At 36.4% G+C, this 16,973-nt stretch overlaps 1 protein-coding gene across 1 annotated transcript in view; it reads left to right on the top strand.

Annotated features, from left to right (window-relative positions):
• Positions 1–16,973, top strand: part of MTTP (microsomal triglyceride transfer protein) — a 52,673-nt gene continuing 35,700 nt past the window's right edge. Inside the window, exons 1-5 of the mRNA XM_066280846.1 lie at positions 1–158; positions 6,712–6,899; positions 8,193–8,336; positions 15,446–15,553; positions 16,726–16,842. Of these exons, the coding sequence (XP_066136943.1) occupies positions 98–158; positions 6,712–6,899; positions 8,193–8,336; positions 15,446–15,553; positions 16,726–16,842 (618 nt within the window). The 5' untranslated portion in view covers positions 1–97. The remainder of the gene's footprint in view (positions 159–6,711; positions 6,900–8,192; positions 8,337–15,445; positions 15,554–16,725; positions 16,843–16,973) is intronic.

Below are 16,973 nucleotides of genomic sequence, written 5' to 3'. Positions count from 1 at the left end.
AGGGTCTAAGGAGGGACATTGCCTTACTGCCATCAGAAGAGTCCACTTCTTAGTGACTCGGCTGGGTACTGCATGCATCAGGGGGTGACTAGTCAATATGATTCTTCTTGCAGTGCTTTTTCTCTGCTTTATTTCCTCATATTCAGCTTCTGTTAAAGGTAAGTTTGTGTTGCCTTTTGCTAAACTTCAATTTTAGTCATTGAAGGGAAAAGGTGTGTGTGTGTATTTAAGTGCAAATAGTGAAAGAGTTTCTAACTAAACCCTCTTCAAAACCATTAAATATAGAATGTTTGTGAAGGCATGACAGGATTAGAATGAAAACCAAGTTCAAGTTCCTCCATACATTAAGAAAATAGGTTCGTTCTCATTTCAGTTCCTCAGATTAGTGTGCTTCTTGCTTTAATTTCTCATTCATGGTTGATTATTAAAAGGGAGAAAAAAGACGCCAGCTGTTGTTACCTGCTGCTGTTGGCTACTCACTGAATGGAGCTTCTTCATTTGAATTGTAAAACAGATTTAAAAAATATTCTTAAATTTCTTTCTAGTTGCTTAGCAATGTGACATCAAGAAGAATCAGAACCAATGAAAAAGCATTTGATTTGCCAAAGAATTATGAATGAAATGGTAAAACATGTATTTAATTTAATTACTTTTTAGAAGTGATAGAATTATCATAATTGATAAATTACAGAAAATCTACATGATATAGGTTTTAAAAAGGAGGACTATTATCTTTGGAAAAATAGTGTTGCTAGTTATCATTTGTGTTTTAATTTAAATTGACTCTTAAAAACACCTATGAATTGAGACCTTTGAGAGAAAAAAACATTTTGTGAGTAGTGGTTTCAAAAAGATGTAAAAAAAATGTATTAATATGGAGTCTTGTTTTAAACCATCTAGTTCATACACTCTTCAGACTGTACCTGTAAAATCACAGTTTGAGTCTCTAGAGAGGGTGTGGCACACTCTCAAAGCTAATCCAACACATGACTTAGCATAATATGGTCCAGTTTTATAAAACAGTTCATTTGTAAACTTCTAAATCATTTTTAGGATATCTGTGGCTCTTGATGATAAAATGAAGTTTTTCTTAAGATTTCTTGGATAAAAATTTTCACATGAGGAAAAGACAATCTTTCTTATTGGAATAATAAATGTTTGGCTAAATTTAAGCTATTTCACATACGCAAATGACACTTTATGTTTTTGAGCTAAAGACATGTTTTTCACCAGTTTCTAAAATGCTTGGTATTTAAAGACACAGTCCTGAAAGAAAAAGAAATTTGAGAAAAATAAAAAAAATTGTAAATTATATCTAACTGAGAATTATTATATAGAGAGCTTACTCTAGTATCTGTCAAATACACTATGGTATATTTGAAATATGAGGGATTTTTATAACATAATATCAAACCTAATACCATGATTATTTAAAAAAAATAATTGAGATATAGAAGTTATTGAATGTTTTTCTCTTTCCCCACCGTATAAATAACTTTAACTTTATAAAAAATTGGCTAACTTGATATTTTCAAATACATACAAGCAACAATAACACAATTTTAGAAGATTACAGATAGCTAGAGTTTCTTGTGTACAAATTTAGTGATAAATCCAGATTTGTAGAAGCTGAAGATTATGAAACTTAAGGGCCATCTTTAAGAAAAAATTACAAAAATATTCTTTGTGGGTGTTACTGAAAAACAGATATGGCATGTGTACACATTGCTAGGGTTCCCTTGAAATGGGCCTGGGCAAGTGATAGTTCCAAAGCTTAAGTGTCATTAGCTTCATGCTACAAGCTGCTTATGCCAAATATCATAAATAAATAATTCAGGACTTAACAGCTCTCTCTCTGTCTAGATGTGATAACCTTTTGTATTATAGTACCATGATTTAATAAATAAATTTCTTGATTTCTGGAATTATTGGCATTTAGCAAACAAACTACTTGTGAAGAGTATTCTTTGAAATTAGGCCATTATAAATTTTGGGGATCCTATGCATCACTCAAGACTCATCTCTATTTTAATTGTCAATGCAGCCTGACCTGTGGTGGGGCAGTAGGTAAAGTGTCGACTTGGAACACTGACGTCGCCGGTTCAAAACACCAGGCTTACCTGGTCAAGGCACATATGGCAGTTGATGCTTGCTGCTCCTCCCCTCTTCTTTCTGTCTCTCCTCTCTAAAATCAATAAATAAAATTTTAAAATGTTTAAAAATTTGTTAATGCAATTGTTTAGCAAATCTTCAGATGTCGGTGGATTTTAGTGCAGGTTCACTATGAAGATAGTGGAGAAGGGGATTCAGATCAGCCTGGAAGAGGGTCTATTTAGAAATGATACGTTGAGTGTGAACATTCTGAAAACAGGTTTTCCCTGTGTTTTTTTAAATCATATTCTAATTGTGGATCTAATTGTGCTTTTTTGTTCTTTTGAAATGTAGTTTTCTTTTAATTTTAGAGAGAGAGGAAAGGAGAGAGAGAAACCTCAATTTGCTGTTCCACTTTTTTATGCATTCATTGGTTGATTCTTGTATACTCCCTAACAAACCTGCACCTTGGCCTATTCGTACAACACTCTAACCAACTGAGTCACCTGACCAGGGCTTCAGGTTTCCTTTACAGTAATTTTACTTTCAATAACACACACATAAACTTTCTATTTACTCTCATCACCTCTAAACCTGAACTGTTTCTTCACTTACAGTCTTTCTCTCACGTTGTTGTCTTATCCATTATTTTTAATTCATTCACATTAACCATCTTTCATGTTCTCCTCTTATCCTTTATCCTGCTCTCACTTCTAGGCTTACAGTTGTCTGTTGGAGACCTAAATCTCATGATTCATCATCCTTATTACTAATGCATGTCTCTTCAAACCTCACCTTTAGTTCATTTCTACTTTGTCTTCTTGCTTAAGTCAATTAACTGTGCTGTTGTATCCATCTAAGTTTTATAAGTATTTTAAGATATTTCCTAAAAAGTTTGAAACTAAGTTTTTTTGCTTTTAAGTCACTTAAACATTTTAGATGCACTAGAAGGGGCACATTGAGGAGGTGCTGATTCTTCTTTTTCTGGTTTTATCTAACATCGGCTTCAAAAAATGCCATTCTTCATACTGTAAAAAGCAACACCCTTTAAGAAAGAAATTAAGGTAACAATATAAATAGAATATGCCCCCATCACTCAGTGTTGCCAGATCTTTGAACAAATAAACAGAAACATTTATCAAAAGGGAAAGGATAACAGGCAGAACAGTACAGCACAATTCACTTATTTGAGCCATTTTAGGCTTTGACTCCTGTTGAAAGATGCAGGGAAAAGTCCTAGGAGAACAAGGCTTATCCTTTCCTGTGCTTTATCACTTCTAAGTCATAGTCAAAAAGTCATCTATTATATGTTGTCTCTTTTCACATTCTATTAACCAGTCAAGTAACAGTAAGAAAAATAAAAGGTCAATGTGATAGTTTGGAAAGTTTCAGAATTTAAAGAAAGCTTACCTTTCTACTACTTTTCATAGGTCCTTTAATCAGAAGACCTTCATGTAGTCCACAAAACTTGGATTTCAGTAAATTTCAATGTCAAGTTCTGCATTATATCCGCTATGATGAGTTGAACAGAGTCAGCTTGTTTCAGTTGTCATGTAATGCTTATCTTTCAGAATTACTGTGAGGATTAGATAAGAAAACATGTATTTCTTTAATCCTTATGTGGAACTCCATAGATGTCATTAAAATAAGGCCTCTGACCAAAATATCTTTCCTGGTCATAAAGCCAATATTTGAACCTGCAGCAGTATCCCTGGTTAAAATGTAAAAGAGATGGAGGTAGGGGATGGTAGAAGGAGTCACAGACTTCATCTCCTTTCAGGCTTGTCCTGGCCTTTTCTGCCTTCTGGTATCATAGTTGAGGTTCTTCCCGACTTGCTGCTTGGGCACAGTCTGTTTTGGGGTCTATAGATGTGGATAGCCACTTCCACACTACCTTCTCCTGGCTTTTCCAGATTCCTAATTCTTGTTTCCTTACCCCTTGTCTTTGACGGTTTCTCAGATCATATAACTTTACCATGCATCTATTCAGAATCAAATTCTAAGCCCATGCAAAGGCTCTCCGGGTCTCCTTGCTGCCTTTGGATACCTATTGACCTCACCTCCTCCTGATGTCTTTCAGTTACTCAATTCCCGCCTCTTGGCCTCCCTGCTATTCCTCATTACACCCACATCAACTCTCCTCAGGGCCTTTGAACTTGCTATTCAAAGGAGAGGATGGGGAGGTAGGAGTGTAGGGATGCCCTTCCCACAGATATCCATGTAGCTAGCCTAAAGCCTTTGCCTTGAATAATACCTTCTCACAAAAGTCTTTCTCTTAGCATCTCCATTCCCTTTTCTGTTTCATTTTTCTTTATATACTTACATTATTTATAAACATATAAGCTTATTGCCTCTGTCCTCCTCATAAATTTCATGAAGGTTAACATTTTGTTTTCTTGTTAATTGGCATAGCCCCAGAGGCTAGAAAGATGCCCACCACCCAGTGGGTGCTCGAACATCCTTGTTGAATGAATGAATGACTAAATTCCTAGCTCATTCCCTAGAAATAGAAAAGAGTTCAACCTGAAAGTTTAGATGTGCATAGTATAGGTAAGAACACGCTTTCTAAAGCCAGATGGCCTAGGTTCACAGCCTGACACCGTCACTATCTGTGTAATCTTGTATAAAATGTGTACTCTCTGTGCCCCTGGGTTTTCTTATCTATGAAATGAGATTAATAATAGCTACCCCATTAGGTTTTTTTTTTTTTTACTTTTTTTAATTTTTTTTTATTTTTATTTATTCATTTTTATTTATTTTTTTTTTCTTTTTTTTTTTTTTCATTTTTCTGAAGCTGGAAACAGGGAGAGACAGTCAGACAGACTCCCGCATGCGCCCGACCGGGATCCTCCCGGCACGCCCACCAGGGGCGACGCTCTGCCCACCAGGGGGCGATGCTCTGCCCATCCTGGGCGTCGCCATGTTGCGACCAGAGCCACTCTAGCGCCTGGGGCAGAGGCCACAGAGCCATCCCCAGCGCCCGGGCCATCTTTGCTCCAATGGAGCCCTGGCTGCGGGAGGGGAAGAGAGAGACAGAGAGGGAAAGCGCGGCGGAGGGGTGGAGAAGCAAATGGGCGCTTCTCCTGTGTGCCCTGGCCGGGAATCGAACCCCGGTCCTCCGCACGCTAGGCCGACGCTCTACCGCTGAGCCAACCGGCCAGGGCCTTTATTCATTTTTAGAGAGGAGAGAGAGACAGAGAGGGAGAGAGAGGAGAGAGAGATAGAGAGAGAGAAGGGGGGAGGAGCTGGAAGCATCAACTCCCATATGTGCCTTGACCAGGCAAGCCCAGGGTTTTGAACCGGCAACCTCAGCATTTCCAGATCGACGCTTTATCCACTGCGCCACCACAGGTCAGGCCCCATTAGGTTTTTGAGGATTAAATATATAAATGTATATAATGCACTTAGTTTATTGGAGACCATGTATTTTGACCATTTTCCCCTCTGCACAGTGGGCACTGTAGTAGGTGATAGTGTCAGTGGATGATAAAGACTTCAGAGATTTTCTCAAGTTTTTGACTTTGCAGAGTAATTTTACTTTTTCTCTCAGCTGCCTCACTTCCAGCCTAGTCATCTCAACCTCCTTTCCTGTTTCTTCCATCATATGCATATTTCCTGAGCAGGGAAAAGTTATAGCTGCCTGTTATAGTTAACTAGGCTATGCAACCTCATTAGCATGGAGGAAAAATATATACGGAAATCTTTCTGACTACCTCCTAAAAGCTATAGATAGAAAACACACACACACACACACACACACACACACACACACGTACGTTTGTAAGACTACTATAAACTTTAAGTTCTCTCTAGGAAAGACTTGATCCTACTCTTTACATTTGTGGAGGCTCAAAATAAACTGAATTTATGAGTGTGTGATCTCCATACATCAATTTGGGGGGGCTCACAGTATTAACTTATATATATACTATTTGACATTAAATTGTCCCTGTCAAAGCCTTTGAGAAGATTTTATGAAGTGAAACATTATTTTATTCAAAAACAGCTACTTTAAACTTGCATATGTATAACCTTAAGTGTACCTTTATACTAAAAGTTTACTAATTAAATTAACAGAGTAAATTGCATTGGAGGGATATTCTTTAAATATTCAAAATATCCAATTTAAGGAACTGTCTTCTGACCCTTAAAATTACTTTGGTAAGGATCCATTGCATTTAATCACAAATGATTTTTATTAATTTTATAAAGCATTCCCAGGGCTGAACCTCTACTTGAAATCATATTTATTATAGGTTAGTAAAGCTGAGATGGGAGGGATAAATTACATGTATATAATTTAAAGCAATGTGGTGATGTTTCTTTAACAATATTCTTTTGTTCAACTAGAGCAATATTTAGATAATCTGATTATTTATTAGAGATATAAAGTAAGGTTTATGAAATGAAAGTTTATTTGTTCTTTTTGTTGTTGTTCAAGCCAATAATTTTCACAAATGGAGAAGCAGAACAATCTTTCATTTAGCAAATATTCACTAAGCTCCCACTGGGTACCCGTCATTAATGCTAAATGAAACTGCATTAATGTCAAGATAGCACAGTCTGGCCTGATGGGTGCCTTACAGCTAAGACTTGACTTGTGTTGCTCTCTTTGTGCAGGTCACACAACCGGTCTCTCTTTAAATAATGACCGACTATATAAACTCACATACTCCACTGAAGTTTTTATTAACCAGGCAAAAGGAAAAGTCCAAGACAGTGTGGGTTACCGAATTTCATCCAATGTGGATGTCGTCTTACTGTGGAGAAATCCTGATGGTGATGATGACCAACTGATCCAAATCACGGTGAGCATTTTCTGTCAGAGAGATACAAACATTAGAAATCAGCGAAGTCCTTGAGCAGTATACCATTTGGTAGCACTTGTTTTGTGTTCTTGGTTGTATATCCATTTAGTTTGTTTTCTATCACTATAACATGTCTATCTACAGTTTTGAAGTTTTTCCTAATCAAAAGTGATCTGAATCTTTCTGAATTGTTGAAGTAAGAAAAAAAAATACTGGTGAGTAACTGGAGTTCGATGTCTAGTTCAATATGTCATGATAATAGACATATTAAGCTAGAATCCATTTGAAATGTTCTGGAAGACAGGGATCTAGCTAGACTCCATGTCATGTGTAAAAATATTGAGACTGCTGTATCTGAGAGGAGATAAATTGGACCTCCCAATTTTCCTGAGTTCATTGATATGGCAGGTGGAATCACCAGTGAAGGAGTAAACTTATTCTGTATTATTTCTAAGAAAAAAAAACAGTACTGCTCTGCAAGGCAGTGTTTGCTCAGTTATAATGCTTTAGATTTATGGGTGAGGAAGGAGATCAAGTTACTTGGTCTCTAGGGTTTCTCCAAGTATTAAATGTGGTGATTTCATGTTTGCTTTTCAGGGATCTAAAAGCAATAGGTCTCTGTAGTAAAGTCAGTTACTCTTTCCTATATGAATGTGAAACAGGTACAGAAAACAAAACTTGCTTCATTGTAACTGATAAGTAGTTGTTGTTATGCTTTATAATGACGTGTCATTGTAATGTATTTATCAAGTGATATTTGCTTCTTTGGATGTCTCTAAATAGCTATTGTGCCTTCCAAGTTGGATCAAAACTTCATCATCCACCTCCCTGAGCCATTTCTCAATACAACAGAATTCTGCAGAAAATATTATATATCTCTTTTACATACATTATACTTTTCATCTTTAATTTTGTGTATACAGATGATGTACAAAGGGGCAGAACCCCTTCCAAACAAATGGTACAGAAAGTGAAGAAATTGAGCAGTTAGCAATAGCTCAAAATAAACAAGTGACAGTGACATAAAAGAGCCATCAACTAGGCATAATTATAAGCCTGAAGTCCCAGGTTTCTTTAAATATCAGTATTTTTACCTAATTCAAAAACCAAATTACTAAATACATTCTCCATACTTTTAAAGTTAATGTCTAGGTCCTCTGAATCATGAATTAAAAAAACAACAGAAGAAATCATGGGCAACCCTGTATACTGTTTTACCACTTTAATTTCTAAAAGAATCTGATGAAAACAAATATAGACAATGTTCTCATAGGTTTCTTTCCATGATTCCAGATAAAAGATGTAAATGTTGAAAATGTGAATCCGAAGAGGGGAGACAAGAGCATTTTCAAAGGAAAAAATCCATCCAAAATCATAAGAAAAGAAAATTTGGAAGCATTACAAAGACCTGTGCTCCTTCATCTAGTTCATGGAAAGGTAACGGTGATGTTGGGAGAGGGGCAGCTTGCTCATCTTTTTTTCTCCAAGTTCATATTTCCTTCCCTTCAGTAGATATTATTCGTAGGTGATCACGGTGTCACTACTTTTATAGTGAATGAATTTTTTCGAAAACAAATAAACAGATTGCAAATTAAATGTTTCAGGAGTAAATCAAGGCATTGAACTCATTTATATTTTCTAGTCATTTGTGTTCCCTATTTTATGAAAATTTTAATAGTAGAATCAAGTATTTGTTTATTGATGAGACTATTAACAGGTACATTCTTTTTTTTTCTTTTTTTTTGTATTTTCCCAAAGTTAGAAGCAGGGAGGCAGTCAGACTCCCGCATGTGCCCAACTGGGATCCACCCAGCATGCCCACCAGGGGGTGATGCTCTGCCCATCTAGGGTGTTGCTCCATTGCAGCTGGAGCTATTCTAGCACCTGAAGCAGAGGCCATGGAGCAGTCCTCAGTGTCCGGGCCAGCCTTGCTCCAGTGGAGCCTTGGCTGTGGGAGGGGAAGAGAGAGACAGAGAGAAAGGGTAGAGGGAAGGGTGGAGAAACAGATGGGCACCTCTCCTGTGTGCCCTGACTGGGAATGGAACCCAGGACTTCCACATGCCAGGCTGACGCTCTACTGCTGAGCCAACCAGCCAGGGCAAAGGATGCATTCTTTATTAAAGTAAGAAGGATTAGGAAGATACTGTAACACAAAAGTTCATTACAGATGATTTAATAAATTCAGGAAAGTAGACAAATTATGAGAAGAAATTATGTAACTTAGGTAAAGTGATATTAACTTAAAAGAATATCAGTATCTGACTAAAGTACAAATTTGAAGCTTTTGAAAGAATATGGCATTTTAAGGTAAAGTTGACTTTTTAAGAAAGCATTTAAAGATTATTTTAAAAATATAACCTTGAAAAGAATTTTATACATAAAATAGTGAATGAGCACTATAATACCTATTTGAAAATTTGCTTAGAAAATTCTATAAGTGTGCATTACTTGTGGTCGGATTCTAATGTATTAAAAGTCTTTTCTTTTTTTATTAATTTTAATTTATTATGTTAACATGGATTCAAGTGTCCCACTCAATATAACACCTTCACCCCCCGTGTCCCCCATTACATTATATATATATAGTGTATATATATAGTATGTATATATCGTATGTATATATAGCATGTGTATATATAGTATGTATATATAGAATATACATATTATGTATATATAGTATGTATATATAATATATATATACATTATGTATATATTGTTTCACTAATCCCTTCACCTTCTCTGATCCCCTTTCCTCATCCCTTTCCCTCTGACAGCTGTCCCTGTGCTCCCTGTGACCCTGCCTTTGCCTCTATTCTATTCCTCAGTTTACTTTGTTCATTAGATTCCACATATAAGTGAGATCATATGATATTTGTCTTTCTCTGCCTGGGTTATTTCACTTAGCATAATGATCTCCAGGTCCATCCATGCTATCACAAAGGGTAAGATTTCCTTCTTTTTCATGGCCATGTAGTATTCCATTGTGTAAACGTACCACAGCTTTTTAATGCACTTGTTCACTGATGGACACTTGGGCTATTTCCAGATCTTGGCTATTGTAAACAATGTTGCAATAAACATGGGGTTTTGGGGCTTGGGAGCAATTGTGATCAATGAATTATTACATATGTGGGTTTATAAAAAGTATAGATAGTATATTGATATGCTTAAAATGCATTAATAAAGATGAAAGCTCAATTTTAGGAACTGAAATAGAAAAATAGAAAAGGACTTTTATGGTTAAAACTACACATCTCTAAAATTTCTCTAGATTCAAAATAAAGATGAAAACCAATACTTTCAAATATAAATTTTAGACATGCAGTATATTTCTAATCATGGTGCATGTTTTTATATAAACTACTAAAAAGGGACTCCAAGAAGGATTATTCATTTCCTACAACCAAATATGAATCAGCATCTCAAGAATGCTTCTCTTCCTTCTCCACTTGTTAAAACACTTATCAGGATTCAGGTTTTGCTCAGGGACCATTTAATTTTTTTTTTATTTAGAAAATTAAATTTAATGGGGTGACATTAATCAATAAGTATATATAAGTTTCAGGTGAACATTTCTATAGACTTTGAACTGTTGATTGTGTTGTGTGCCCATCACCCAAAGTCAAATGATTGTCCATCACTGTATAGGTGTCCCTTTTTACTCCCTCTCCTCCACCTTTTCCCCTCTGATAACCACTTCACTTTTATCTATGTCCATGAGTCTCATTCTTTTATGAAGTTCACCTGCTTCTAGCCAGCTGGAAATAATGAATCCTCTTAGAACACAATGCTCTTAGCTCTTTGTAGCTCACTCATGGCCTTTATCACTTTTGGTCATTTGTGTTTCTTGTTAGATTATGGGTTTCAGTAGAGAAAATTTCTGTTCTTTATATTCCAGTCCTTCCCTTACCTTCATGCCCCTGCACTCCCTTCTTCCCCAAAGCACTCAGAACCATGCCTTGCACTGACTGACTTGGTGTACTCGTAACCCTTTCCCCACAACCTCTCAAACCCCTTTCTCCCTGGGCTTATTCCTATAAAGGCATTTATCACAACGTATTGTAATCCTTTGTTTCCTTGTCTGCCATCCACATTCAAAGTAGGCTTCTAGTGGGCAGCAATTATGACTGTCACTATGTATTCAGCACTTTGCTCTTAGTGGGAATGCAATACATGCTTGTAAACTGAAGGAATGAACAAGTAAGGTTATATGGGGCTAAAAGGAGTTGAACTTTAAAAACAGCTTTGTTTCTTGTTTGCTAAATAATAGCTAAAAGTACTGAGCACTCAAAGCCTTCACTGTCTGAGGCAGTGCATGAATTACAATACAGGTGCTAGGAAATAGGTACTGTTTTTTTGTGTTCTTGTAACAGATGAGGAAACCAAAATTAAGAGAAGAAATTTGCCTACGGTCACATAACTAGCAAGGGGTGAAAATGATATTTAAAACAGAGGGTCTATTTTAGAATCTATACTGGAAATCACTATGTTATACTATCTCTAGCTGGAAAGCATTTGGGAAAACATTGCCTCTTTTGTTGACTTGTAGCATTCTTATTTCATTCTTTACCATATCTATCAACTCACTTGATTTTCACATACCACAACTTTGTTAACAACATGGAATATTGTCATTTCCTTCTCTGGCCTTCCAGTGTGGCACAGCACTTGAGCCCATAAAATATTAATTGCGTTTATAGTCTTAATGACAACCAATCATTTTATAGTCCCTTGGATAGCAGTTGAGTACAAAGTCTTTTGTTACACATACAAAAGGACTCGGTGTCCTCACTGTTCAAAGGCTGGACTGGAGCTGCCACATCATTATTTCAATGACTCCACTGTGTCAATTCTATAGTAGCTATGACTTGTGATGATTTACTGTAGCCACAGGTTAAAGTGCATTGTGCTATCTTTCAATGATATGATAAAGTACTTACAGAAAAAAAAATGACCCTGGAGACTAAGAAACTATGTGAAATTTTCAGCCACATCACTGTCAGAAAGATCATTATTTAAACTCTCACTTCAACTTTCTATAAGAGAAATGGTAAAAGGGGAAGACTGAACTATTGATTGAGAGTTTTCTTTAAGAGTATTTTTTACCCCAGCCTCAAATTAAATTTTACTTCCTGAAATATCTGTGATTTCAAGGATGCGTATTAGCATGCATTTTTTGTCTTTCCTGAGCCCCTTGTTTTAAGCTTTCATATATATATTGTAAAAGAGACCCTATTAAAATACTTGGATACATAGTTAATGCACATCTTTTCTTCATGCCCAGTCATCTCTCCTACCTAAGTGCTTAAGCATGACTCTAGTTTTGTCTACAAATCATAAGTGAAGTTAGAAACATGATAGTTTTCTGGTTAAGTTGATTAACACTGACAAGCAGAAGATGCCTCAAGTTACAGCATGGATTCTTTCTTGGCCTGAAATGCTAATCCAGTGAACTGAATAATTACTGAATTTTCATTTCTGGTGTTGGCTGTCAGTATTTATTAAATTAATCACATAGCTGTTGAGTTGGCCCCTTATTTTGTGTTGTTTCTAGTCATTGATTTGCTCTCTGAATCTGGCAGTGTGGCCTCTGTACACACACTGAGCCTGCAAGAGAAAGGTGACACCTTGATAATCTAATTCATGTATTTCTTCATTTGTTCTGTCCTATTAAGCTTCATCTTAGACACATATCAAAGATTTGTTTAGAGACATAACTCTAGCTAAGTAAAATAAATAAATAAGTAAAATGACTAATCTCTGTTTGGTATCCTTTTTAAAAAAATTTTTTGGCCTGACCTGTGGTGGTGCAGTGGATAAAGCGTTGACCTGGAAATGCTGAGGTTGCCGGTTCGAAACCCTGGGCTTGCCTGGTCAAGGCACATATGGGAGTTGATGCTTCCTGCTCCTCCCCCTTCTCTCTCTCTGTCTCCTCTCTCTCTCTCTCTCCTTTCTAAAATGAATAAATAAAATAAAAATTAATTAAAAAATTTTTTTTGGCTAAATAGCTACTTAATGAAATTTTGCTTTCTCTTATTCTTAAAGAATATGTAAATTAAGAGCATGTACAGAAGCACTTTCTCCCTAAGGAAAGAATATGAATAATCCCTACTGAGTCCAAAGGAAAACTGACCCTTGAAACTTGTCAGGAAGAGACACCTCTCCTTCCCCTTAATGCAACTCCCTCTTTCTATGTTCGGTTTTCTCAGGTTAAGGGTTAAAGGCTTAGTTTGTCACTAGGTTGTGCCACTGCCACTCTCAGAAGCTCAGGGACTGAATTTAGATAAGAGCCCTGTGCTCTCAAATGTTAAAAGCTCAGTTCAGAACTGAATGAAGAAATAAGTTTTATGACCTGAATGTAATAAAACTTACTGAGTTCCTCTTGTGAAATAATAAATTTAAGATTACTGCTGTGATAGCCACGTGGCTCAAACTGCAAAGTTCTGACTCCATTACTATTTTTTAATTATCAAAAACCTGCTTAAGTCTTACGTTTGACATTTAGGGAATATGAATACCAGTGCTGTCTGTTTGGACCACAGTGAACTGCACTAAAAGTACAGAATTTGGGGCCAAAATGTAGCAGTTATACAAGCAAACAGAGAGACTTGACCACTGTTCTGGTTCTAGGAAAATAATAAAAACTAATAGAAAGAATGAAATAAATTCTCTTTATGTCTCACAGTTTATATCATTTAGCCTTCTAGGAAAATTAAAAAGTCTCCAACACCATTCTATTAGGGACCTAGTAGTCAAGATCAAATCTTGATCCATAAACGTGGGCCAGTAACAGAAGAGCACTTAACTTAATGCATAGTCCGGAAATTAAATCTGAAAACTGAGTTTCCTGAAATTGTAGGTCAAACTTTATAAATAATTCAGGCACATTTTGTAGCCGAGGAGGAAAGTGAGGTTACTGATGATAAGTAAAAGTATCTTTTCCACTTAATGGCTACTTCTGCTTTCTAAAGTATTGAAGAACGAGGCCTAAAATGGCATGGACCATAGGCATGTGAACAGTGCCACCCAGTGAGCCCTTCTGACTGCGTCTGGGCTCAAGTGGCTCAGTTATGAAAGAACCTATAATAATCATGATATCTGGAGATAACATACTCCAAAATATTTGGGGGGAAAATTACATTGTAATTCCCCAAAAGAAAAAAGACCCAGTTTACAATATAGAACATCAGGAACTCAGCCTTGGATCTGAGAAATTGTCAGTGATTTGTTGAGAATATGATACCGTAGATTTTCAGACATGGAGGTCCCTATTCCACTTCCTTTTTAACTTGGACAACCACAATTTCAACATTTATAAGTTTGTCCAGTGTAATAATTAAAATTGATTAAGAGTTAGATAAACAGCTTAGTAAGTCAGACACTAGGCAAGTATATGTAGACAATAAAAATAAATATTTGAGGCACTTTTTTGGGTAATTTAAGCAAAATATACTCTTCTTCTAAGTTATGAGTTTTCATGTAGGTTGAATTGTTCAAATTGGTATTAATCGAATTCATTGTATAATTAATGAACTTTCTGTTTTACTTGAGAAGTCATGATTGGCTTTAAAAAAATAGGAAGACATTCAGGATATTTCTGGTGGAAGTTCTCAGCTATAATTACCATAGACCTTGGGAATTTTTATAGAGAAGCTATATTCATCCTTCAGTTTTAAACTAGGTTAAGTATTTAGAGTTAATACAGGGTGAAAAGTGATAGACTGGTTTCCAGAAAATTATCTTCTTATTTTTATTCTTGTTTCTTAAACCTGAGCTAAATATTCAAAATGGTATGAGATATTGTTATCACCCCTGTGCCTGCAATATCGGGATGAAACAAGGCTAAGTAAGATAAGGCATTCACTTTTGCAGCCAAATCACAGTCACTCCTCTCATTCCAACCTCTTTTTTCCTGCCTTTTAAAGGGAAACCCAAAGCAATGCCTGAGCAGGCCTTCCAATAATAGCAATCTCAGCCTGAAATCTTCCAACCATTCTGTTTTTGCTCATACCAAAGGCCAACATGCATGCTGTGGAGGGCCAGAGTCACCCCGGTGGCATTTTGTTAATGGGCATTAAGACTATGGGCCCTTATCTTAACCCTGGTGGCTGTGCTATCTCAGTAGTCTGAAAAGTGCTGCTTGCCGTTCTACTTCTTTGCTGTTATTTTTAAACCTTGGTCAGTTTTTGTTTCAAGCAGTTACAGATGGAGAACGTGTTGACATGTTCAAAGAGATTGTTCCTGATTTCTCTGTGGGCAGTCCTGTTTTCACAGAATCCCAGCCTATATCACACTCTCTGTCCTTGCCTATGCTGCCCATCATGTTCAGAGCCTTAATTTTCAGTCTTCTGCAATTTCATATTCTGATGGTCTGGTCTCTTAGAAATTTACATAGCTTCTTTTCAGGACCAAAGAAACCCCAGCAACAGATCTCTTTCTCTCAGAATTGGGAAGCATAAATATCTGAACTTTTCCTGCCACTTATTTGACCACATTTGATAAATAATGCGTTTATGCTTCATTAATATTTGTCTTTTCCCCCCTAGGTTAAAAACTACTACTCATATGAAAATGACCCAGTGGCCATAGAAAATCTCAAGAGAGGCCTGGCTAGCCTATTTCAGATGCAGTTAAGTTCTGGAACCATCAATGAGGTACTTACTAATATTATTAAAAATCTGCAATCTTATTTGTCAATAGAGTTACCTAAATTGTTCATATGGATTTCTGTTTGTAGAAACTCAGTGAAAAAAAAAGTTACTATTATGGTAATACTCAGAAAAAGTGAGGTAGGTGGTCAAGTCTTATTTACATATGAAACAAATTATCATTTACATCAATATGTACTCAAATGCAGGGTAAAGGGAATTCCACTCAGTTACCCTGAAAAGACTTGCAGAATGACCAGAAAACAGAACCAGAAAACCTTGGGGAGCATTCCAGTGGTATCACTTTGTATCACTATCCCATGAGGAGCTTATTAAAAATACAGATTCCCAGGATTCACTACAGAGATTCTGATTCAATAGATTAAGGAGGACCCAAGCATCCTATTTTAACAATTTTCTCAGATAATTTAAATGCATTGTCAGTTTGGGGACCCACTGATCTATATCAATCCCCTTCGTTTTACAGACAAAGTGACTGAGGTGAAACTAAAGAAATTAAGTGGCCTGGAGTCAAAGGCAGAGCTGAGTCCAAGTTTGCTAGTCTGAATTCAAACCACCTATGAGTGAGTGAGAAAACCTGATGGCTAAGCTGGGCTGAGGGCATGTCAGTTTGCTAGAATGGAGGCTGGGTGTGGTGTTGGCAGAGGCCCACTGAGAGGCCGAGAGAAGCTAAACAGTCTGTATTGGGATACCTTTGCCTGCATTCAATTTGTAGATGTGACTTATAATGAGTTGAATTAAGCCAACAGAATTTTAAAGATTTTCAATTATATTCAGCTAGTCAAAGGGCACACACACACACTCAAAAACACACAGCGTACATAAAGCGTTAAAAGTCAACTCCTAATAATGCATTTAGCAGAAGTTTTGATTTTGACCAGGCCACTTATCCAATTCTTATTAGACATTAGGGAGAAGTAGGGAATCTATTATTATTCCATGGAAATTAAGAAGGTACTTCTAGTAAGACTCAACCAAAGAGGATGGAAAAGAATATGCATGCTATAGGAAACATTGAGTTCCTTCTGTTTTCCTATTTTGACAGCCTGGACAAAAAGACATCCACCTCAGGACACCCGTTTTTAAGCCAGTTACCACTGGAATTCAAATGGTCCATGTGAGAACCCTAAACACTATAGTTTTATTTTTATTTTTAGGTAGATATCTCTGGGGATTGTAAAGTGACCTACCAGGCTCAACAAGACAAAGTAATCAAAATTAAGGCTTTGGATTCATGCAAAATAGAAAGATCTGGATTTACAACCCCAAATCAGGTATGATTGACATCACTTTGTTTGAAGCATTTGAATCATTACATTTTGTAAAGTTGAGTTTAAAATAATAGAAGGATATGGTAATGGTATCATTTGGGAACACTTATAATTTTTAGCTTAGGGTATGATTT

This window comes from Saccopteryx bilineata, chromosome 5 (genome assembly GCF_036850765.1).
Source record: "Saccopteryx bilineata isolate mSacBil1 chromosome 5, mSacBil1_pri_phased_curated, whole genome shotgun sequence".
NCBI classification, from domain to species: Eukaryota; Metazoa; Chordata; class Mammalia; order Chiroptera; family Emballonuridae; genus Saccopteryx; species Saccopteryx bilineata.
Note: the sequence above shows the minus strand (reverse complement) of the source record. Positions and strands in the feature narration are given on the sequence as shown.